General features: G+C 40.7%; 1 protein-coding gene across 2 annotated transcripts; it reads left to right on the top strand.

Annotated features, from left to right (window-relative positions):
• Window positions 1-658: 658 nt before the first annotated feature.
• acacb (acetyl-CoA carboxylase beta) lies at window positions 659-22480 on the top strand. Of its 2 annotated transcripts, XM_062418219.1 has the most exons (54): window positions 659-684; window positions 2635-3220; window positions 6207-6339; window positions 6436-6574; window positions 6779-6888; window positions 6997-7078; window positions 7178-7276; window positions 7450-7559; window positions 7651-7761; window positions 7877-8086; window positions 8181-8351; window positions 8462-8623; window positions 8722-8885; window positions 9138-9288; window positions 9394-9497; window positions 9608-9689; window positions 9787-9932; window positions 10017-10167; window positions 10279-10413; window positions 10756-10902; window positions 10995-11183; window positions 11347-11447; window positions 11566-11654; window positions 11772-11896; window positions 11988-12101; window positions 12275-12388; window positions 12471-12560; window positions 12645-12763; window positions 13953-13976; window positions 14519-14659; window positions 14773-14872; window positions 14956-15063; window positions 15166-15222; window positions 15324-15365; window positions 15484-15703; window positions 15883-16034; window positions 16358-16561; window positions 16720-16875; window positions 16963-17085; window positions 17170-17439; window positions 17557-17654; window positions 17764-17884; window positions 17972-18082; window positions 18475-18618; window positions 18731-18851; window positions 18943-19039; window positions 19154-19250; window positions 19334-19469; window positions 19559-19736; window positions 19841-19953; window positions 20088-20242; window positions 20380-20550; window positions 20829-20965; window positions 21819-22480. In XM_062418219.1, exons 2-54 carry the CDS (start codon window positions 2667-2669, stop codon window positions 21943-21945), a joined length of 7305 nt encoding a protein of 2434 aa, XP_062274203.1. In that variant the 5' UTR covers window positions 659-684; window positions 2635-2666; the 3' UTR covers window positions 21946-22480. The 2 variants fall into 2 exon arrangements, with proteins under 2 accessions (XP_062274203.1, XP_062274204.1); XM_062418220.1 differs by lacking the exons at window positions 659-684; window positions 2635-3220 and adding an exon at window positions 4307-4324.
• The last annotated feature ends 625 nt before the right edge of the window (window positions 22481-23105 follow it).

Here is a 23105-nt window from a genome sequence, read left to right on the forward strand (position 1 = left end):
ATTTTAAATACACAAGGATTAATGGCAGTTCTGGTCTGTAGCTGGCCAACAATACCTAACAACACAAGGACACATACTATGACAGAAGTTTTAAAAGTGTCAAAGTGCTTTAAATTGTCATAATGGGCCAAATTTGACTTAAACAGTATGCAAGGGATAATGCACAGAGTGAATCCTCCTGAACAGACACTATCTCTGAAGGGTTTTCCTCCTTCCTGGCTGGGAGGAGTTTGAAGGCTTCCGCCGTGCCTTTTATGGAGGACCACATATGTCACGGAAATAGTTAGAAATGGTTTCATTAATTAATAACTAACTGTACAATAAAAAACATAAATACATGCATATAAATTAATTAATCCACAAAAAAATAGACTGAATTACTTTGTAATTTGATATTTTAAACTTCTTATAATTCCTATTTTTTATGTCCATTACAATATCAAATAATGACTTACTTTGTAATTTAGTCTTTTTATATATGAATCAATTGATTGGTTTGTTAACCAATTTATTTATTTCTGCTTTGTTTTTTTAGTGTGCAATTGGTTAACATTTCATGACAGGCCTTATTACTATTTCCGTGACACTTGTGGTCCCCCATACATCCTCCACCCCCCTCTGCACATGTTTACTATCCGGACTGGAGGCAGCGGTCTGTGGGGGCTGAGAGGGACTGGATTGATGGTAGGTGGCTTTGACATTTGTGGCTGCCGTCATACAAATAACTTAATGAAACCACAACACCATTTACAGTGTGCGGTTTACTTTGTGCGGAGTTTGAGCCCTCGGTTGAGATAAATAGACAGTGACGGATGTAGTTAAATAATGAAATAACTCTGAAGAGTGAAGTTATGAAAAATAACGAGGCTGTCAGCTAGTTAGCCATTAGCTAGCAGCAACAATAACAACTTTCCATTAGTTACCAATAGTGGTGAGTGTAATGTACACATTTTTACAGCCGAAGAGCCCATTTTAAAGCTCACTGTTACCCGTTTAACACTTAAATCACCTCGCTCATACAAGTAGATGTCAGGTCGGAAGGCAGGTTATTCACACGTTGGGCAAAAAAGGGCAATTATTTCTGTCAGAATTGACTTGTTTGGACAACTTGCTTTCATTTAACTTCTTAAAGTCACTTAAGTCAATAATGTTTTGTAATAGGAAACAGTTCATTGGTGTGCTGCTAAACTACGTTCAGTCTGTTCGTTGAGGTCAGTTTAGACCTGAAGTCATCACACTTTAACTTAATTTGTCCTCTTTTATTTGGCAGTGAAAGAGGATTACTCGGCCAACTTCGACTTAAATTAGTAACAGGAAGTAGTAATGAAAGGAAACTCTGCTATATTTAACATATGACGAATGAAATGAAAAGTTGTGAACGCCATTTAAAAAAAAAAAAAAGAAGTGATCTCAAACATATTGCTAAATTGGAAAAGTGACATTTTAGTCTTTTTGTTTCTGTCATGCAAAGTGGCTCCAGAGGACAAATTCCTCTTTCACATGAATTACATATTATTATATCATTCACTTTGATTTGAGACAACCATATCTGTTTCTTGAGGACTGCGTATTAATCTGTCCTTCATTTTACCCCTTTATTTTGGTGCCTTCAGATGCTCATTGAAGGCTGTTTATGTGGATGTCTGTATCTCCTCCTCAGCCTTCATTCCCTCAGTGATGACCTTTACCCCAGATGAAACACTTGGCTCTCATGCCAGCTGTTACAGACAGGCTGTTTAACTGACACTGACTGGGAAATATAGCCTACCAGGCCCTGCTGGCATAGTAAACCAAACACACTTCTTACTGAGTTATAAGAAGATGAATCTGACTAGGCAAATTTAAACGATTGCTTAAAATCAGATTTTAATTGATTTACTTAATTGAAAAGACATGGTACTTTTTTTTTTGCAGTATACCGCTAATCTTTTGGATTAGGCTAACACAAACATCAGCTTTTCTGTGTGTTTTCTCTCTGTCTTTGAAATTAAGCCTAACCCACAGGTCTTATCTAAAAATACCCAGCATGCCCCTGTCCTGGGATGGCTTCTGACCTCAGATCACCTAAAAAAAAAAATGTCTCCAGACTAGAATAGTACACAGACAGCAATGCTACACATTTGCTTTAGACCAAGGGCAAGGACAGAACACCAGCTGGCACCAGAGTTTTTGAGGCAAACATCAACATTTGAGAGTTGAAAACAAGGTCTTAAATATCTGAGAGTTGAATTCGACATTCATTTAATCCTTTATTTGATAATGATATCAGATCTGATTGGCCAATAGTCATTTTCTTATCATAAATACAGAAAATAAAAACACATCTTTGATAAGTATACGTTCAATTTGATTGTTAAAGAATTGTGACTGGTTAACTCAGTGGGATATTTTGAAGTTGAAAATGAAGCTCACCTGTGCTCTCTGGTGGACAAATGGTGTCACTGCTTTTAATTTACCTTAAGCATATCTTTGGCATTTCTACACTACATGCTTCTGCTTACACTACTATATTATAATTACAAATATTTTCTTGGGTGAAAAAAGATGTTTAACTATGAGCCTGTTATCACAAGTTTGCTCACTTTTGATGTTTAAATGTTATTACCTTCTCTTATATGAATTATCTCCTCTTAGTTTTCATGGCAGTATCAGGAAGATGTCTGTGAATGCTCCCGTTTGCAGCTTTGGGATTAGTCCTATGGATTTTGTTGCTACTGTGGTGGATTAATGTCAAGACAGGAGCAATGCCCGAGAAAGGAGAGGAATCTTGGTCTGGCTGTGGTCCCTCTGCATCCCAGGAGGACATGCCTGCCGCACACTCCCCTCGTCCAGGCAAATATTCCCTGTCAACAACTCCTACTACCTCAGCACACAATGAGGATGACAGTCCTCCGGCCAACAGTGCCTCTGCGGGTCTGGATGTAAATACGGCAGACATTGAGGTTCAGCAGGCCTCTTCTGAGGTAAATTCAGAGGAGACACCATCACCACTGATCACCCAAACGCCTTCCAAAACCAAGGCGCCAATGCTCAGCTCAGGGCCCGAGGCTAGGGCACGTCTCAAGTTCATTCTTGGAGCATCAGAGGATAATTCTTCTGATGAAGAACCTCTGGTAACCAAACCTCCAAGTGGTGCATCCCAACCGCCGATCTCCACTCCAAAATATTCTCCTCTGCAGGTGTCCTCTGAAGTGCCACAGCCCAGCTCCTCAGGCATTAGGTAAGATTTTACTTATTTTATGTAAGTCACTTTAGTGTCCAGGGTCAACCATGTTGCAGTTTACATCATTCTACCATGTGACTACACATAGGTGAAAAACCTGGTCTGGAAGGTGTAATTCTTGCATGTGACTAAAGCATGGAGGCAACTCACTCACAGCAATTATTAGTAATTCTAAGGTTTGTCGGAGGATGTTTTTGCTCAGAATTGCTCTGTCACATGTGAGTCAAACATGCGGGCACACTGGTGATGTGTCTTTGTGCTCTGACTTGTTGTGTTTTATCACCTGACTGCATCTAGCTGACCTGTGTTATTATCGAATGCCAAACACTCCAGCTCTATTATTGGAACAAGAGCCTGAGCCAGTGACTTTGAAAATTGTGGCGTGACTCTAGGTCACAGCGTAGTCGACTGAGAGGCAAAAAAATAATTCGACACAGATATTTTTGTAATTTTATCTTTAGCTCCACTATCAGTATATAAATATGATGTAGGATCAGAGGATTTGTTTAGTGCGCACAGCTATGAGTTCATCTTGAGAATTTAGTTTTATTGACTTATGCATAAAGCTATGTGTGCTAGCAGGCCTAGTGAGAGTCATCATGAAGGGGAGAAAGGTAAGAAATGTTCCTCTGTTACATCTCAGCTTTCGAAACTTGTCTTTGTAGAGCAGCAGAATTAAATGCGTTTATTAAGGAAAACCGATGTGTTTTGTTTGAATATGTGTGTGTCTCACATTGTACATGAAGGTTGCAGCTTTTTCATGTCCAACTATTTTGGCTTCAGTTTTTGCCTGGACGGTAGCTTTGGTCATCCGACGTTCAGTCCAGCTGTTGCCTCTGGCTGCTCTTTGTATAATTGTAAGGAGCAGCCTGTGATATGTCACAGGGGATCTGTTGAGTGTGGATGGAGGATATTTTGCTGCACATGTGGGAGGGGCGAAGGGAGGCAGCACCTGAGAGGAAGCACTTTGTAGAAGTCTTTTTGTTTTGGTCTTAGATTTTTAAATATATTCATACCCTGAGGCACTTAAGATAATAAAGCAGGATATTTAATGGAGGGAAACGGCTGTCAAAGTGTCAACTAGTTCCCATGTCTCCGAAGGTTAGTCCCATTAAGAGTTGCTTACCGCTTGTTGTAATTTGAGACTGTGGCTCAAATGTTTGTTTTGTGCACAGTTATCACATGATTTATGTTAAAAACAGCAGAAATAATGACATTGTGCCTTACTTTGTACAAAACTTCTGCAGACGTTTTTGTGAACAGGAAGAATCGCTTGTGGCTGTAGTTATGTAACTGTGCAGCGCTCATCTTGGCACATGTGAGTTTGAGGGGGAAAAAAACACACAATTTGTACTCTCTGAGGGAGGGAAGTGTAAAACAACCAGAGGAACTTCATGGTGTGGCGTCATCATGTAGCAGTACAGTAATAAGGTAGTGTGTTTTAGCAGAAGTTCTATTCCTCTTGTCTCTAAGTCATGTTTATGACTAGATACATATTGTTTAGACTGTGCAGTACATGTTTAGTTCAACTCTATGAGCTCATGCCTCATGTCCTGGAAGAAGATTAGAAAGAGGGTCAAAAGTGCTTCATGCTGAGCTGCAGAAAGGTTTTGATAAACTAGTTCAAAAGTTAAGCACAATCTATTGTTCCTGAGTTTACTGAAGTGTAAAGTACATCAGTTATAGCAGGGTCCAAAAGTCTGAGACCACTTTCACATTCAAGAGAATGGGAAAGAGGACCCTACTGTATGTCTAAAGTTCATATCAGCTCCGAATTGTTCTCCAGATGTATTTCTCAGTCATATCTTAACATGGGCCAGAATTTCTGTAGGGTGAAGTAGGCGGTGGTGCAAAGAGACTTTGGAGTGAGCAAGGCATGAGCCAGCAGATAATCATGGTACGTAAAATGATCTTTAGTTACTGCAGTATTTACTCAAGTATAGTGTATTGCCAAAGAGGGAACAATAGCTTTGCCTTTGTTGTCGTAATGTGAGCAGTGTTGCAATTATGTCTTACTCTGTGTGTTGTAATGCTGGTCGGATTTAAAGGATTTAAAGTGTGAAAGTTCAGTTTTTACTACGTTAGCTTTTTCCTGCAAATAGTCAAACAATGAACCACATGAGACGATCCACAACTTAATGTCATGAAAATGGATGTCATCATTCTGATAGCAATCATATTCTGTTTCTCTCAATCAATAATCACTTTACACTTTTAGAAAACCACATAAGAGCAAAGTCACAAATTCTTAAAAAAAAACATGAAGGCTGCGGATGTTTTTCAACTAATGTCACATAGCTAAAAAAAATCTCAAATTAAAGCTGATTGACAGTCTGGACTTCACAATAAACATTGTTAGTAATCAGACATTTCATTACCAAATGAATACATTTCATGACCTTTTTTTTGCACTTTTTCTACACTCATTTGAAGTGCTGTCAATAAGGAGAGCCCAGTTGCTGGAGTATTTTCAATAATTTTATTGCTCTCCTGTAACTATTTGAAACAGTCCTTGGCTGAAGGTACAGTTTGTATGAACGCATCATGATCATGCCATCCAACTTTTATTACTGTGCTGTGGTGAACGTCCTCTTAAAAGAGACACGTTGATAGCATTGACCTGTATTTTGAAGCTAATAGACGTTCCTGTAATTGCATTGCTTGTCTGTTTTCTATGGGGAGCAGTGGTTAAGGGTCAATTTGCGAGATAAGGCCAGACATACATAAATGGGCTAGTCTACAGAGGCAGACTGAACTTTGACTTTGATTTTTGAGAGCTGTTGTTCCCTTGGTCGTAGAGGAGAACTGTAGTCTGTTTCTGTTTTAACCGCTCAGGTCTGATATACTGAAGATGAAATACAGCCTCTATTTCCCGGATGATTTAATATGTGTTGCAGCTACTATACAGGACAGACTACACCCATTCTATCACATCTAGCAGTGTTACTGGGGGAAAGAAATAACCATGACCTTTCCTCTCCAGGCCTAGCATGTCTGGTCTTCATTTGGTGAAAAAAGGACGTGAACAAAGAAAAATGGATCTACACAGGGACTTCACAGTGGCCTCTCCCGCTGAGTTTGTCACCCGCTTTGGTGGCAACCGTGTCATCGAAAAGGTAGGAACAAAACTCTGTCCTGTATGTTCATTGATTCATTTTCCAGTTTCTGTCTTTCTAAAGTTTACTAACGTGGTGCCTGCTTCTGTTTTACAGGTGCTTATAGCGAACAACGGTATCGCTGCAGTCAAATGTATGCGCTCTATCCGTCGCTGGTCCTATGAAATGTTCCGCAATGAAAGGACCATCCGCTTTGTGGTCATGGTAACCCCTGAAGACTTGAAAGCTAATGCAGGTCATTGTTAACTTGATACATATCATTTTTTTGGATTACCCAGCAGTTATCACCCACCTCTTTTTTGGGTGAGAGGAAAACACTAGAAACTGTGTTTTAACTGTGAGTCATCTGTTTGACCGTGCAGCCATAGAAAGTGAGGCCCTGAAAGCCTCCATTGGATAAGTTATTGACTGTTATGTGTTGTTATTTTTTCTCCTAAAGAATACATCAAAATGGCAGATCATTACGTGCCTGTTCCTGGTGGGCCCAATAATAACAACTATGCCAATGTAGAGCTGATAGTGGACATTGCCAAAAGAATCCCTGTGCAGGTAAATGTCAGCATGTATCCACATATCTGATTTCTTCTTTTACCTTGTCGACTTGGTAATAAAACCTGTGAGAAATGATTATATGTCTGTGTGTTATTCTGTTGACAGGCTGTATGGGCCGGTTGGGGCCATGCTTCAGAAAACCCCAAACTGCCTGAACTCCTGAACAAAGCAGACATTTCATTCTTAGGTACAACCCAATTTAAAACCACATAATGTTCACATTATTTTCGTGTGGTTCCTTTTTATCTGTGTCAGATGTTTTTGTTAAATGACAATCTTATCTTAGGACCGTCCAGTAAGGCTATGTGGGCTCTAGGGGATAAGGTGGCTTCATCCATTGTGGCTCAGAGTGCTGACATTCCCACACTACCATGGAGTGGATCAGGTGATGCCCCCATTCCCGTTGTCTCAGCTTACATAAGTGTAGTACATGGTGTGCTGCAGACACTGACTGAAGATTCCCTCATGTGGTTTATTTTTTAATTTAGATTTGTGCACTTGTACAAAGGAAAGACTAAACTTCTCAATATTCTTTCCTTGGCTGTCATTGTGCTTCAGGTCTGAGACTGTGCTGGGCAGAAGACGACCAAAAACAGGGCAAAGTAATAAGTGTTCCTCCAGAGGTCTACAAACAAGGCTGTGTTCATGATGTAGATGATGGGATGGCGGTGAGCATTTTTCGAAAAATCGTCAGGTCACTTTTCAATGTGAGTCCTTGGAAGTAAACCAAGGTAAATTTCATGTGTCTCCTCCTGGCAGGGAGCTGAAAGAATTGGTTATCCAGTAGTTATCAAGGCCTCTGAGGGTGGAGGTGGAAAAGGTATCCGGAAAGTAGAAAGTGCTGATGACTTTCCGAGCTTCTTTCGACAGGTTTGTGTAATTACATTTTACAGCCTAACACTTGTTTTCAATTATGTGTAATTCATCCCCAACCTTCAACAGCTGAAATTGATGTCATTACAACAAATGTCCATGTCGTGTGCAGGTTCAGACAGAGGTTCCCGGCTCGCCCATCTTTATCATGCAGCTGGCACAACATGCGAGGCACCTTGAGGTTCAGATACTGGCTGATCAGTACGGAAACGCCATCTCTCTGTTTGGGCGAGATTGCTCCATTCAGAGAAGGCACCAGAAGATCATAGAGGAGGCTCCAGCCACAATCGCTGCTCCCTCAACATTCGAGCAGATGGAAAAGGTCAGTTATTTTATTGCATATATTCATTTTCTCGTGCTAATTAGTTCACTTGTTTGTTTGAAACTTGTTGTTTTTTCTCTTCTTCCCGTTTTAGTATGCTGTACGACTGGCCAAGATGGTGGGCTATGTGAGTGCAGGAACTGTGGAATACCTTTTCTCTGAAGATGGAAGTTTCCATTTCCTGGAGCTGAATCCTCGCCTGCAGGTGGAACATCCCTGTACAGAGATGATTGGAGATGTAAACCTGCCAGCTGCCCAGCTTCAGGTAAAACTCTCATTGGACACTCAGAAGAATAAATACACCACAGTAAAGATTTGATTCCTCGTGCATCTGAGGCTGTAGCTACAAATCATGTCATGTTTCATCTCCTGTAGATTGCAATGGGCATCCCCCTTCACAGAATCAAGGACATCCGTTTGCTTTATGGAGAAACTCCATGGGGTGACGCCATCATTAACTTTGAGACTCCAGACTGCATGCCAAGTCCAAGAGGGCATGTCATAGCTGCTCGAATCACCAGTGAGAACCCTGACGAGGTAGATCTCAATCTCATCAAAACTGAAGCCACACCTCTCTGTTTCTAATGGAAATTTAATTTTCACCACAAACTTGTCCTCTTTGTGCTTCTTTAAAGGGGTTCAAACCCAGTTCTGGCACCGTGCAGGAGCTGAACTTCCGCAGCAGTAAAAATGTCTGGGGTTACTTCAGTGTTGGAGCGACTGGTGGCTTGCATGAATTTGCAGACTCACAGTTTGGACACTGTTTCTCCTGGGGCGAGAACCGTGAAGAAGCCATTTCGTAAGTCTCTCTCAATCTTTTTTGTGCTCTGATATCTGGACATCCTATCTTTAGCTGGTAAACTGGTTTATAGGTATCTTGTTGACTATGAGGCAACAGCCATTAACCATTAACAGGCAGTTACAACATTCTACTGTAATGTTGTAACTGCCTGTGATGTAATATATATATATATATATATATATATATATATATATATATCAATCACAGGATGTCATGTTTATCTGTTGTCATAATTGCCATGTGCTATAGGAACATGGTGGTGGCTATGAAGGAGCTGTCCATCAGGGGTGACTTCAGGACTACGGTTGAATACCTCATTAAGTTACTAGAGACAGAATGCTTTCGAAACAATGACATCGACACTGGCTGGCTGGATCATCTCATTTCAGAGAAAGTGCAAGTAAGAGACCAGAAACCTTATGTCATAAATCATTACACAGTTGAACACACAGTCACTCAACATGTCAGTCTTGTTGTTTGATGAAGCCTTATGTTCTTTCTGCAGGCAGAGAGACCAGATACCATGCTGGGTATTGTTTGTGGGGCCTTGCATGTTGCTGATGCAAGCTTCAGAAAGAGCATGTCTGACTTCCTACATTCACTGGAAAGGTCCGTACACACTCTCCCCTCTTATTAATGCCTCACCACAGTTGTTGATGTATAGTCACATACATACTGTAGTGGACTTTGAAATCATTCTCTTCTTTATGCACCTATAGAGGCCAGGTACTGGCTGCAGCCAGTCTCCTCAACTCTGTTAGTGTGGACCTTATATATGAAGGAGTCAAATTCTGCCTGAAGGTATCTGTTTCCTTCCTCTTATACATTCCTTGTTTGACTCAACCTCTTACCTTTTTCATTCTGATCAATAAATAATCACTGCTGCTGCCGCCTGCAGGTGGCTCGCCAGTCCCCAACAACTTATGTCATCATGATGAACAGCTCCCACATTGAAATAGATGTCCACAGGCTGAGTGATGGTGGCCTCTTGCTCTCCTACAATGGCAACAGCCACATCACCTACATGAAGGAGGAAGTGGACAGGCAAGAACTTGTGTAGAATCCAGATGAATCGAATTGGTTATTTTGTTTTGCTAATTTTCCTTCTAAATTACTTTATTCCCACAGCTACCGCATCACTGTTGGCAACAAAACATGTGTCTTTGAGAAGGAGAGGGATCCTACAGTGCTGAGATCGCCATCTGCTGGTAAACTTCTGCAGTATATTGCTGAGGATGGTGGTCATATTTCTGCAGGAGAAACTTATGCAGAGATTGAGGTGAATTGGATAGCTTTTGGTGAAAGTCTCTTTGCTTCTTGGTTTCATGCAGCATGCTGTGTGTTAGGCTACCATATTTCTATTGAGTTTCTGTTTGTGCTGTGCATTTAGGTGATGAAGATGGTGATGACTCTGACTGTGCAGCAGTCTGGTTGCATCCACTTTGTCAAGAGACCCGGGGCGGTTCTGGGGCCTGGGTGTGTGGTGGCACATATTGACCTGGACGACCCTAGCTGTATACAGCCGGCAAGTTGGTCCAAATCACAATACACAGTGCATAAATTGATCTCTTCATTGTGTCATGTAATCAATATTACTTTTTAAGGATGTTCAGTTGTTCACTAATAAGTGTCAAATTAGACATTTTGGCACATTTTGGCCAGGATTTTTCCAAATTCACTGATGTTAAATCTATTATGCAAGTATTTACTGTTATTTGGCCTAGTCAAGTGGAAGCTCTGATTGGAAGGCAAAAAATCGGTTTAATGTCCCTCTTATAACTCTGTTATTGTTGTACTGCTTACTGATCATTGCAGAAAATAATGGTAACTGTTCTCATCCACTTTGGTCCCCTCCCCCTTGTCACAGGTGGAGCTCAACACGGCCATATTGCCACCCCAGCAGCCGCTGCCCATCACTGGGGAAAAGCTCCACCAAGTGTTCCACCATGTCCTGGAAAACTTGATTAAAGTTATGGATGGTTATTGTCTTGAAGAGCCCTTCTTCAGTAGCAAGGTACATCGCATGCCTTCTGCCGCTGCATATTCTTAAATGGTTTCTGTCGTTTATATTGACTATATTGTATGTCTGTACTTTCTTTTCTGCAGCTAAAACAGTGGGTAGCAACCCTGATGAAGACTTTGCGGGACCCCTCACTACCCCTGCTGGAACTGCAGGAGATCATGACCAGTGTGGCGAGTCGTATTCCGCCTGGTGTGGAGAAAGATATCCGTAAAGTCATGGCCCAGTATGCAAGCAACATCACCTCTGTCCTTTGTCAGTTCCCAAGCCAAAGGGTGAGAACATAGCGACAAATGGGAAAAAGTACTCTATATATGGAGACCCACATTTTCTGTGTAGAAACAGTTGGAATGACAAAGCATTTGCAATGTACTGCATACTTCCACTAACAGTGTCTACTGTACTATATTTAATGATATTTCATTTATTTTATTCCAGATTGCAAATATTCTAGACAGCCATGCGGCAACTCTGCAGAGGAAGGCAGACAGAGAAGCGTTCTTTATCAACACTCAGAGTATTGTTCAGCTTGTACAGAGGTTAGCTTTTAGTTTTTTCTTCATTGTTAAATGCACATGTTGCTGCAGCAACACAGTATGTATTTCAATGATAGAAGTATTGCATTGATCTACACATGTTTGAATACATCCGTTCCAGGTACCGGAGTGGAATACGTGGTTACATGAAGTCTGTGGTTCTGGATTTGCTGAAGCGATATCTGCAAGTGGAGATGCAGTTTCAGCACGGTGACTTGAATACACCGCACTAAAATTGAAATTAAACTGTAGATGAGGCATTTTTAAAAATCTCATCTGTGTTTTTTGTTATTACTAACATCATTTTGCTCTTGTTCTCAAAAACAGCTCACTATGACAAGTGTGTTATCAACCTGAGAGAGCAGCACAAACCTGACATGAGTCCTGTGCTGGAGTACATCTTCTCTCATGCTCAGGTCTCAAAGAAAAACATCCTGGTCACAATGCTCATAGTAAGGCTTTCATTAGATCTAACACTGACATGCATACATTAATCATTCTTCTTACATTAACAGAACTTGACATAGCTTTGTTTTTGTGTAGGATCAACTGTGTGGAAGGGATCCCACCCTGGCAGATGAGCTGATGGTGATTCTCAATGAGCTGACTCAGCTTAGCAAGATGGAGAACTCAAAGGTTGCATTAAGAGCCAGACAGGTAAGACCTTAGACTGTCTGTGTCTCAGTTAAAGACGCTGCTGTCTGTTTTGAATATATAGCTTATGCACAGTAATTGACCAAACAGGAAACCGTAACCATGTCTTTTTGAACTGTCAGATTATTCCAGCTTTATTGACTTCATGCTATATAAGACTTGTGAATGTGAAATAGGTGTTGATTGCCTCCCATTTACCATCATATGAACTGAGGCACAACCAGGTGGAGTCCATCTTCCTGTCGGCCATTGACATGTATGGACATCAGTTTTGCCCAGAGAACTTGAAAGTGAGTGTTGTGCAGAGAATTTATCATCAGTATTGCACTGCTCAAATATAAAATGATTAACGTTCGCATTCATTTCCCACAGAAACTCATCCTCTCTGAAACCTCCATTTTTGATGTCTTGCCCAATTTCTTCTATCACTCTAACCAAGTCGTATGCATGGCTGCTCTGGAGGTATGGCTAATGAATGCACACCAGGACCATTTTCTTATGTCTATTTCTCATTCAGCTATAATGACTTGCTCTATTTACTTTCAGGTGTACGTGCGCAGAGCTTACATTGCCTATGAGCTTAATAGTATCCAGCATCACCAGCTGCAGGGAGGAACATGTGCTGTTGATTTCCAGTTTATGCTGCCCTCATCACATCCCAACAGGTAACATGTTGCCTTCACTAAACTGCCCTGCAAAGAGTCCAGAGACGAATGACGCACTAATTATTCCCTAAACAGATGAATCACCACCACCACCACCAAAATTGGACACATAGGGCCTGATTTACTAAAGGTCTGCGTGTGTAAAAACGTGTGCAAGCTGATCTACTAACGCAGCGCACTGAGGTTTGCGTCTTACAACTGTGCAAGATAATATGCGCTGTCCATTTAGTACGTTTGCTATAATGAATATGTAATATGGGGCGTTTTAACCCCAGTGCGCAAAATACAGGGAGGAGAAAAAACTGCGTCTATAAATAATACCTTTGAAGAGCAGGTATTAACCGGCTGCGCACTGCGCACAGATGACTTCTGTTACTGTGGAGAGGAGGAGATGGAGGCACATTGACAGAATACACATAGGACGGAGTTTTTCCACCCGTGTTAATATTTTGGAGTGGAATATTTTTGGTTTTACTAACAGCATTGACTTTGTCACAAATACTCTCCCATATGTCGGTTTTTCTGGTAATATATATATATATATTTTTGAATAACTCAATATATGTGTTAACCTCTTCCACTAGAACCTGATCAAATTTCATTTTGCGCTTGCAGCTTTCTGCTCGTCTAAACTCTCCATTAAGACACGCAAAACCCTCATTTAAATACTGCTGTCTCCACCCTGTTGCACCTGTTTTTATTTACGCAGTTATTCTTAGTAGATCACCCGCAAAACGCACGCAAACGAAACGCGCAACTATTGCACTGTGCATGCAATTTAGTAACCACTATTTGGGATCTTAGTAAATCAGGCCCATATTGTCTTCAACTCTTTCCATAGGAAAAGACTTCCCTTTTTGGCTGTTATGAAGAGTCCGGGCCTTAAAAACATCCCTTAAATGTCTGTCAGCCATTTCTGAATTTTTTAAAATGGAATTTATCTGATAGATTAATAAAAAATAAACCATAGTTATCCTTTGCATAGTGGTACAGGTGGAGAGAGGCCTATACATTGTGGCTGTAACTGATTATGGCTAACTTTGAATGCAGACTGGTTTTACCCACTGGACATTAATGTGAATGTGCATAGCATCTTGTAAAGTGCTTTGATCTAATCAAAATGCCTAGGGGTAGAGGTGACATTTGATCCTCCACTGCTAATATTCACCTGTCAATCATCTTATTTCAGAGGGAGCAGCCCTACTCTGAACAGGTAGAGTAAAGCTCCTCCCAACCAGCTACACCTGATGCTGTGTATGTCTCACAGCAATGCATGCTGAATGCACTGTGTTGCTTTTTTCCCTTCCATCCTCTGAAACCAGAAACACTTGCTTACGGACTCCTCTAACAAGTCCTTCCTAATTCACTTTTTAGCTGAGCTCCTTCATATTTTTTTTTTGTTGCTTCTGTTAAGAAATTAGGAGCTTTTTGAAAGGTTCATCTTTGATTTATTTCATGTTCCTCTTAAAAACCTCAAGCCTGAACTTTTATTGATTGCTAGTGAATGGGGAGCCTGTATCCTCCAGCATCAGATTTTGAATCTTGATTTGCAACCATCAATCAAATGTAGTAAAACAGCAATTCATAATCCTTTCCAGTAAGAAACATTAAATGTACCTATCAACTGTATTCCATTCTAATTGGACATGACAAACAAAACAAACTTGCTTTCATTGCTCTCTGTGCAAGTATTTGTATTTTTGTCTGTTTAATGATGCATTTGCTCATCACTGTCCATGTATGTCTCTTTTTTAGGGTTCCTATCCCAGTGGATGGTTCAGGCCAGTTTAAAATTAGGCGGCACAGTAGTGAACTCTTCCTCGAGGGAGCCCTGTCTCCACCTTGTCAGCGCATGGGTGCCATGGTGGCTTTTCAATGTTTTGATGAGTTCAAAAGGTCTCTTTTAAGTTGATCATCTTCTGTTGTTTCTTAATCATTTCAAAGACATTGTAGCTCAAATTAAGAATATGTGATTAAATGTTGATTTTGTGTTTCTGTTCATTTTACAGGAAATTTGATGAAGTTCTTTGCAGCTTTGCAGAACCACTGCTGGAGAGTTTGAACCTCTCACAGTCCTGCTCCAGTCTCTATGACGACGACAACTCAAAGGTGAGCACTGTGGGTGAGTAAGGGTCATTGTTTTTTTGTTCCTGTGTCTCTGCAGACACCAATTTCTCTTCAATCCATTACAGAGTAAGAGAGAGAACCCAATCCACATCATTAATGTGTCCATAAAAACATCAGACACAGAAGATGATGATGCCTTAGTCACAGCCTTCACTGCCTTCGCCCAGTCCAAGGTCAGCTTCCTCTGAAAAAAAGACATAATTGAGTCTCATGAATGTGAGGAATTGTCTCTTTTTTCTTATTATTTATTTGAAAATGTTGTATTTTTTCTATAGAAATCAGTCCTCTTTGAGTATGGGATCAGGAGAATCACATTTTTGCTTGCACAGAAGGTAATTCTGAAACAGTCTCAGCAATTACACTCTTTTCATTAGGACTATTATTGTCATTCATATATATTGAAACAATCTTATATTTTTTGATATTTCAACAGCGAGAATTTCCCAAGTACTTCACTTTCAGAGCTAGAGATGGGGTACGTTTTTCCTCAGTGGAGCAAGATACTGTAATTGTTCATTTAAAAACATCCAATGAACTTACATGCTGCTGTTTGAGGAAAAAGATGAACCACTCCTCTCTGTGATTCTCCTCAGTTTCAGGAAGATCGTATTTACCGCAATCTGGAGCCAGCTTTAGCATTTCAGCTGGAGCTCAACCGCATGAGGAACTTTGACCTTACCGCTGTTCCCTGTGCCAACCACAAGATGCACCTCTACCTGGGTGCTGCTCGTGTTCAGGAGGGGGCTGAAGTTACGGATCACAGATTCTTCATCCGAGCTATTATCCGCCACTCAGATCTGATTACAAAGGCAAGTGGGATTATAAATTATTCATTGTTTTGAAAAAACAAAAGACATTTGTACTTGTGAAGTATTTTTTTTATTCCACAATTTCTAAGATGAAAGGTTTATTGTGGCTTTATTAAAAATACTTTGTGCTGTTAGGTTGAGATTTTTTCTATAACGTGATTAAAGCTCTTTATACACAGGAAGCTTCATTTGAATACCTTCAAAATGAGGGAGAACGCCTTTTGCTGGAGGCTATGGATGAGCTGGAAGTGGCCTTCAGTAACACTATTGTCCGCACAGATTGCAACCACATCTTCCTCAACTTCGTCCCAACTGTAATCATGGACCCCTCTAAAGTCAGTATGCTGCACATCTCTGCTTACATAGTGCTGTATTACAAGTATTATTATCCACAGAAAATAGACATGTTTCTCCCTTTAATGGGCAGAATTCATATACATTTGTCATGTTTTTTGGGTGCATACTTTGTGTGTGATTCTGATATTTTACTAAATATTTACCTACAAATATATTGTTAAAATTTCAATTTTGACAATCCATATTCATTGACCTACTACATATACTGAATCTGTACAAACATAAGAATTCTGAAGACTTCTGACCAGTGATAATCTGATTTATTCCTCTAAACCCCTTGTCCTCTTCTTGGGGCCCTCAGATAGAGGAGTCTGTCCGCTCCATGGTGATGCGCTACGGCAGCCGTCTTTGGAAGCTGCGGGTCCTACAGGCTGAGCTGAAGATCAACATCCGTCTGACTCCTACTGGGAACGCCGTCCCTATCCGCCTTTTTCTCACTAATGAGTCTGGCTATTACTTGGACATCAGCTTGTATAAGGAACTCACCGACCTAAGTTCTGGGCAGGTGAGGAAAATTGACAGAGATAGCCAATTTAGTACATTTCAGTTGCAGCTGATTTATTCCGAGTGTTTGTTTTTTACGGCTGCATTGCTAAAATGTTTGCTTCTGAGCAAATTGTCATGGGCATATAAATTAACAAAATTTCCTTGTCATCTATCCAGATCATGTTCCAATCATATGGAGACAAACAGGGTCATCTGCATGGCATGCTGATCAACACTCCTTATGTTACCAAAGACCTGCTGCAGGCCAAGCGCTTCCAAGCTCAGAGTCTGGGCACCACTTATGTGTATGATTTCCCTGAGATGTTCAGACAGGTACTGCTTCTTCACTTAACTTTTGTCTTTCTTTGATGTTCCTAAAGTGTCTCACTCATATCACTCATACTGAAAATCTTCCTTTAGGCTCTGTTCAAGCTGTGGGGTCCAGGCGACAAATGTCCTAAAGATGTGCTGATGTGCACAGAACTGGTTCTGGACCCAGAAGGTCGACTGGTGCAGATGAACCGCCTGCCTGGAGACAATGATGTAGGATACTTTTTTAAGAAAGTTAATTCATGCGATCTTTGTCAGTGTGATAATACTGATACCACTTGAATTGCTCCTTATCAGGTGGGAATGGTTGCCTTCAGGATGAAGATGAAGACTCTGGAGTATCCAGAGGGTCGAGACATCATTGTCATCTGTAATGACATCACCCACATGATAGGTTCGTTTGGGCCTCAGGAGGATGAGTTATTCCTCAGGGCATCTGAGCTGGCCCGAGCTGAGGGCATCCCTCGCATTTACATTTCTGCCAACAGTGGAGCACGCATTGGCCTCGCTGAAGAGATCAAACACATGTTCCAGGTGGCCTGGATTGACCCCTCTGACCCTTACAAGGTGATTTTGTGAGGCCTATTTGCATTTTACGCCTGTAGAACAAAACAACAACACACAACAACCACAGGAAAAGGCAATATGTATGTGTCGTTTGATGTTTCTCATGTCACGCTGTAGGGCTTCAAGTACCTTTACCTGACACCACAAGACTACACCCGCATCAGCTCCACCAATGCTGTGCACTGTCACCATGTGGAAGAAGGTGGAGAGTCTAGGTACAATAAATCATCTGTTTATAAGCATACAATGTTACAAAATCAGACATATCTGGTGAAAAAGGTTTATTTCTTTGATGGTCTTTGTCACTGTGCCCATATTTTACAGATACATCATCACAGACATCATTGGGAATGAGGACGGTCTTGGCGTTGAGAACTTGCGAGGTTCTGGCACCATTGCTGGAGAATCCTCTCAGGCCTATGAGGAGATTATAACAATTAGTATGGTAAAACTGAATGTCTGCTTTCTCTGAACAACAAGGGCGGGTCTGATTCTCTTGGACCTTTATCTAAGCCACTTTATTCTCTTGCAGGTGACATGCCGCGCTATTGGAATAGGAGCCTATCTGGTCCGTTTGGGTCAGAGAGTCATCCAGGTGGAGAACTCTCACATTATCCTGACTGGAGCCAGTGCTCTTAACAAGGTGTGTTTGGTAGACCCATTTCACTATTATCAATGTATTTACAACATGTAATATTTCAACCTCAGTTTGTTTGTGACCCTGATATCAATATACCAATGAATATGATGGGAAAAATGCACTTTGACAGGAAAGAAAAACAAAAAGGCCCTAATAATAATCTACCAAGCCCACAGTATGTGTTTAAGGTGTTTTAAGGTTTTCAGTGTTTTATGGTGTTATTTCAGTCTCAGATAAGGAGTTGTTTCACAGTAGATAGCTCATCAAGATGGCTTTCGTAGATAAATGAAACAACTGCATGTCAGCAGGAACAAGACTTCAGGATGTGTTAAATACGGTAACTCTTAACTCGTAAATCCATTACTGTGATCCTTAAATTCCCTGTATCTGTACAGGTTCTGGGCAGAGAGGTCTACACTTCCAACAACCAGCTGGGAGGAGTCCAGGTTATGCACAATAATGGAGTCACACACACCACTGTGTCAGATGACTTTGAAGGCGTCTTCACCATCCTGCAGTGGCTCTCTTACATGCCAAAGGTTCAGCTGAATGTTTGAAGTTTATATAGCATGAAATCTAGATCTATAGTATACACAGTAACTGAACCAATACTTCAGATCACTAACCAGACTGGTGCTTCTCTCCTGACAGAACAAACACTCCCCTGTGCCCATTGTAGAAACTACAGATCCAGTAGACAGAGAGATAGAATTCACTCCTACCAAAGCACCGTATGATCCTCGTTGGATGCTGGCTGGCAGACCCCATCCCAGTGAGTGGTATTAAAACTGACACTGTACTATTTAAAATAGTAATGTATTAAAGCTGGTTAATTTCCTTTTCATCTGCGTTTAAATTTTCAGCGGTGAAAGGCACCTGGCAGAGTGGATTCTTTGACCGTGGCTCTTTCAAGGAAATCATGGAGTCTTGGGCTCAAACAGTTGTAGTGGGCAGAGCACGGTAAATCTGTGTATAAAAATGTACTCAGTGTATCAAAAATGTTGTACATGTGTGTTTGTTTATTATTAAATCACACTACTTACACTGTTTTCTGATTCTGTCAAATGAATACAGATTAGGAGGAATCCCGCTTGGCGTCATTGCTGTCGAAACGCGCACAGTTGAGTTTACTGTCCCAGCAGATCCAGCCAACTTGGATTCAGAAGCTAAAGTGAGTAAATCTCTCCCCATGTCTATGACTTGAACACATATGAGTGTCTCACCTCTACCTGTGTTGGTGTATCTTTATTTCAGGTTATGCAGCAGGCTGGCCAGGTGTGGTTTCCAGATTCAGCCTTTAAAACAGCTCAGGCCATTTGTGACTTCAACCGTGAACGTCTGCCTCTCATGGTCTTTGCCAATTGGAGGGGCTTCTCTGGGGGGATGAAGGGTATAAAATGAATACTCAACACTGCAGAGAGACTTCAAAACATTGATGAATTAGGTGATAATTTATTTGGTCTCCCTTTGCCCTCCCAGATATGTATGACCAGGTATTGAAGTTCGGGGCCTATATTGTGGATGCTTTACATGGTTTCCATCAGCCAGTGCTGGTGTACATCCCCCCACATGCTGAGCTGAGAGGAGGGTCCTGGGTGGTGATAGACCCGACTATCAACCCTCTTTGTATGGAGCTGTATGCTGACAGGGAGAGCAGGTACATGAAGCAGCAATGTTTTAATGGTTAATCAATGGTGTCACACAAGACAGACATGTGCTTGTGTGTGAATCACGTGTCTCTGTTGGGCTTTCTCTAATCAGAGGTGGAGTGCTGGAGGCTGAGGGTACAGTGGAGATCAAATTCAGGAGGAAAGACCTACTGAAGACTATGAGAAGACTAGATTCAGTCTTTGCTGGTCTGGTTGAACAGCTTGGTAAATGCCATTTCCTTTGAAGTCACATAACCAATCCTACTTTCCTTTTTTGCTTATCATTACAGTACTGCTTGGATCTTAGTAACCTCACTGCCGAGACTTGTATTTACTCAAAGCACTTATTTTTTCATCAGCTTCCCCAGAGCTTTCTAAAGAGCAATGCAAAGAGCTTGAGTCAAAGCTCAAAGCAAGGGAGGATTTCCTGTTGCCCATCTACCACCAGGTGGCAGTGCAGTTTGTAGATCTCCATGACACTCCAGGCAGGATGCAGGAGAAGGGTGCCATCACTGTGAGTGTGTACTACATGAACACTGATCTTCTGACAGTGTGGCAATATGTGTGACACATCATACCTGGAAAGTAAGAATGAATTCAAATGAGATTCCTGCTGTTATAATACCATATTTTTACTGTGCCCTTTGACAGGATATTTTAGATTGGAAGAATGTTCGGACCTTCTTCTATTGGCGTCTGCGCCGGCTCCTGTTGGAGCAGGTGGTGAAGTGTGAGATTCTCCAGGCCAACAAGGACCTCAGTGATGGACACATACTGTCCATGCTGCGACGCTGGTTTGTTGAAACAGAGGGAACTGTCAAGGTATGTGGCTATGGCCAGTGGTACATGCTATCTCAGGAAAATGTCATGTAAACATTGTGAATAAATGTCTGTAAAGCAATGAAGTAAAACTACAGGGCTAAATTTCAAACTCTGTAATCATTTCATGGGCACTGCAGATACAGTCATGAAGTAACTTATTGTTTTAAGCCTCTGCACATCTTTGTGAGCTTTGCAATCAAGACATTAAAATGCTATTGCCTATTTGTTGTGTGTAATCAATATTCACTGCCTGTTTCTGCTCATGTCTTCCTGTCCAGGCCTACCTCTGGGATAATAACCAAGCAGTGGTCGAATGGCTTGAAAAACATTTGTTGAAGCAGGATGGCATTCGATCGGCCATCCAAGAGAACATTAAGTACCTGAAAAGGGAAAACACTTTGAAACATATCCGCAGGTATACAGACACAGTCACACAAACAAACCATTAACAGCCACACGTCACATCTTAATGAGTCTGAAAGGCATGTTAGTTGTATGTTGAGCTTACACATAACTGAGCTACACTTCAAGTGAATGATATTAGGGTCCCCTCAGATGTCACACATCACAGCAGAGCACCAGCTAAAAAGTCAGAATCACTTGTTTGGTCATGTTTAGCTAAAATGGACTGTAGAATTGTAAATGTAAAGCTCTACCTGAATATATACCTTAATCTCAAAGTAAAACTGTGTAATTTTTAAAAACAGAAATGACCGAAATTTTGAAAACTTGATTGAAATCATGAGCAAAAGTCTCCTTGCTCAATTCAGCACTGCTGTTACAGCCTTACTTGGTCTGGTATGGCTAGTAGCTTATGGTGGCTAAGATTACTGAATCAGGTGACATAATGACTCTTCTCTATTTGTGCTACTGTTCTACAGTGTAAGTACAGTGTTTAACATTTACCATTAACCTTTTAATTGTCACTTTTGGCCTGTTTTGGTGGTCGCTGATAAGAAAAGTTACATAGTCTTGCTTTAAAACATTTCTGCCTCATATATTCACTCACTGAGATGCATTTTGCGCTTGGCAAGTTAAATTAATATTAATATTAATTAATTGATATAATCACGGTCGTATGCAACAGAAGTGCGTTTTTCATCAGCAGCAGGGCCACTAAAAGCAGATACAAGTTTGTTCAGATTCAAGTAAAAACTACAAGTTTGACGACATGCTACATTTTATGTTAATTTTTACTAATACTACATTTTCACCATTACAATGGTTAAAAGGTGCAATTATTTAATAATTTTCCTCTTGTGTCCTAGCCTAGTGCAGGCCAACCCTGATGTAGCCATGGACTGCATCATCCACATGAGCCAGAACATCACTCCGTCCCAGAGGGCCAAGCTCTCTCACCTGCTTGCAACTATGGACAGCACCAGCACCAGTTAAGCTAAAGGCCTTTATCAGGTTATATTACTAAAGACAACAAAAGGCTCTGTTCTACTTGATTTTCCCAGTAAAGTGTTCAGATGAAGAACCATATCAGTGTCAACAGGTGGGAAAATGTAAAGCTTGTCCTATTTTAAGGATTATATTCAGGGCAATTCTTTGCAATAACGCACACATGCACAAAGTGGCTTATTCCTAAGTGATCACAAAACTACTACAACTGTCTGTCCTAAACAATGCTGTTGAATGGCGTCTATGGATGGATAATATAATACTCTTGACTGAAGGGCAGGGAGTTTGTCTTTTTGGTTGACACACTATCATTGTAAAGCACATTTGAGTCAGCTGTATTTGTACATAAAACAGTGTTCGCTTTGTCTTTTCAGTGCTCAGCGCAGCCTGCTGAGACCAAAGTCAAACAACCTTCATGAAGTGAAAACTACATATTTAATGTAGGTGCTGCTGGCCACATTTAGTTTCAGGTATACCAAAGACAATGTGTTATCTTTGAATGTAGCTCAGATAAACATGAGTGTGGACAACTGATCAATTATATGATCATTCTTCAAATTATACAAAATAAAAGAATTTCAAATTTCTGAGCCAGCAAATTAAATCCTAATACCAGTTAATCGTGTTTCATTACTGCATTGACTAAACTATTGAATTTTTTATCAGTACTGTAAATGCAAAATGCAAATTAAGAAGCAGATTTTTTTCTAATAAGCAGTATATTGAGTGCAGTTGTTTGTCATTACACTGTTGACATGGACTCCTGTCGTCCATCTTTTCATTATCACTGTCAATTTGTATATGTTTATCGATGCTGTAGTTTTTTGTGTGCGAAGCCAATGGCATGAATGGTAGGAGATAATGTGACACAGTGTGTGATGAACTGAATATCTCTGACGTATAGAAATAATTTCTTAAAGCTCAGGTTTTGCTCTGATCAAAATACCAGAATTGTAAGCCATGACATTTCATTTGAATGTGTATAAACTCTTTCCTGTGTCTTGTGTTCTATCAAGGGCTATAAATGCAATAAATGTCATGAATGTATTTTTGGCAAAAGAAACCTCTTTTATTTACCCATTTGATTTTTATTATGGTCAAGCTAATGAACATAATATGCATTTGACTTTTAGGCATGTTAATCATCG

The sequence above is a fragment of the Scomber scombrus genome, chromosome 4 (genome assembly GCF_963691925.1).
Source record: "Scomber scombrus chromosome 4, fScoSco1.1, whole genome shotgun sequence".
In the NCBI taxonomy this organism is placed as follows: Eukaryota; Metazoa; Chordata; class Actinopteri; order Scombriformes; family Scombridae; genus Scomber; species Scomber scombrus.

Excerpts from the sequence above, each read along its gene's own strand:
- acacb (XM_062418219.1), top strand. The coding sequence starts at position 2,667 with ATGCTCCCGTTTGCAGCTTTGGGATTAGTCCTATGGATTTTGTTGCTA. Across the intron at positions 14,660-14,772 it reads TGTTTTGATGAGTTCAAAAG|GAAATTTGATGAAGTTCTTT; the intron begins GTCTCTTTTAAG and ends TTCATTTTACAG. Across the intron at positions 15,223-15,323 it reads CATTTTTGCTTGCACAGAAG|CGAGAATTTCCCAAGTACTT; the intron begins GTAATTCTGAAA and ends ATATTTCAACAG.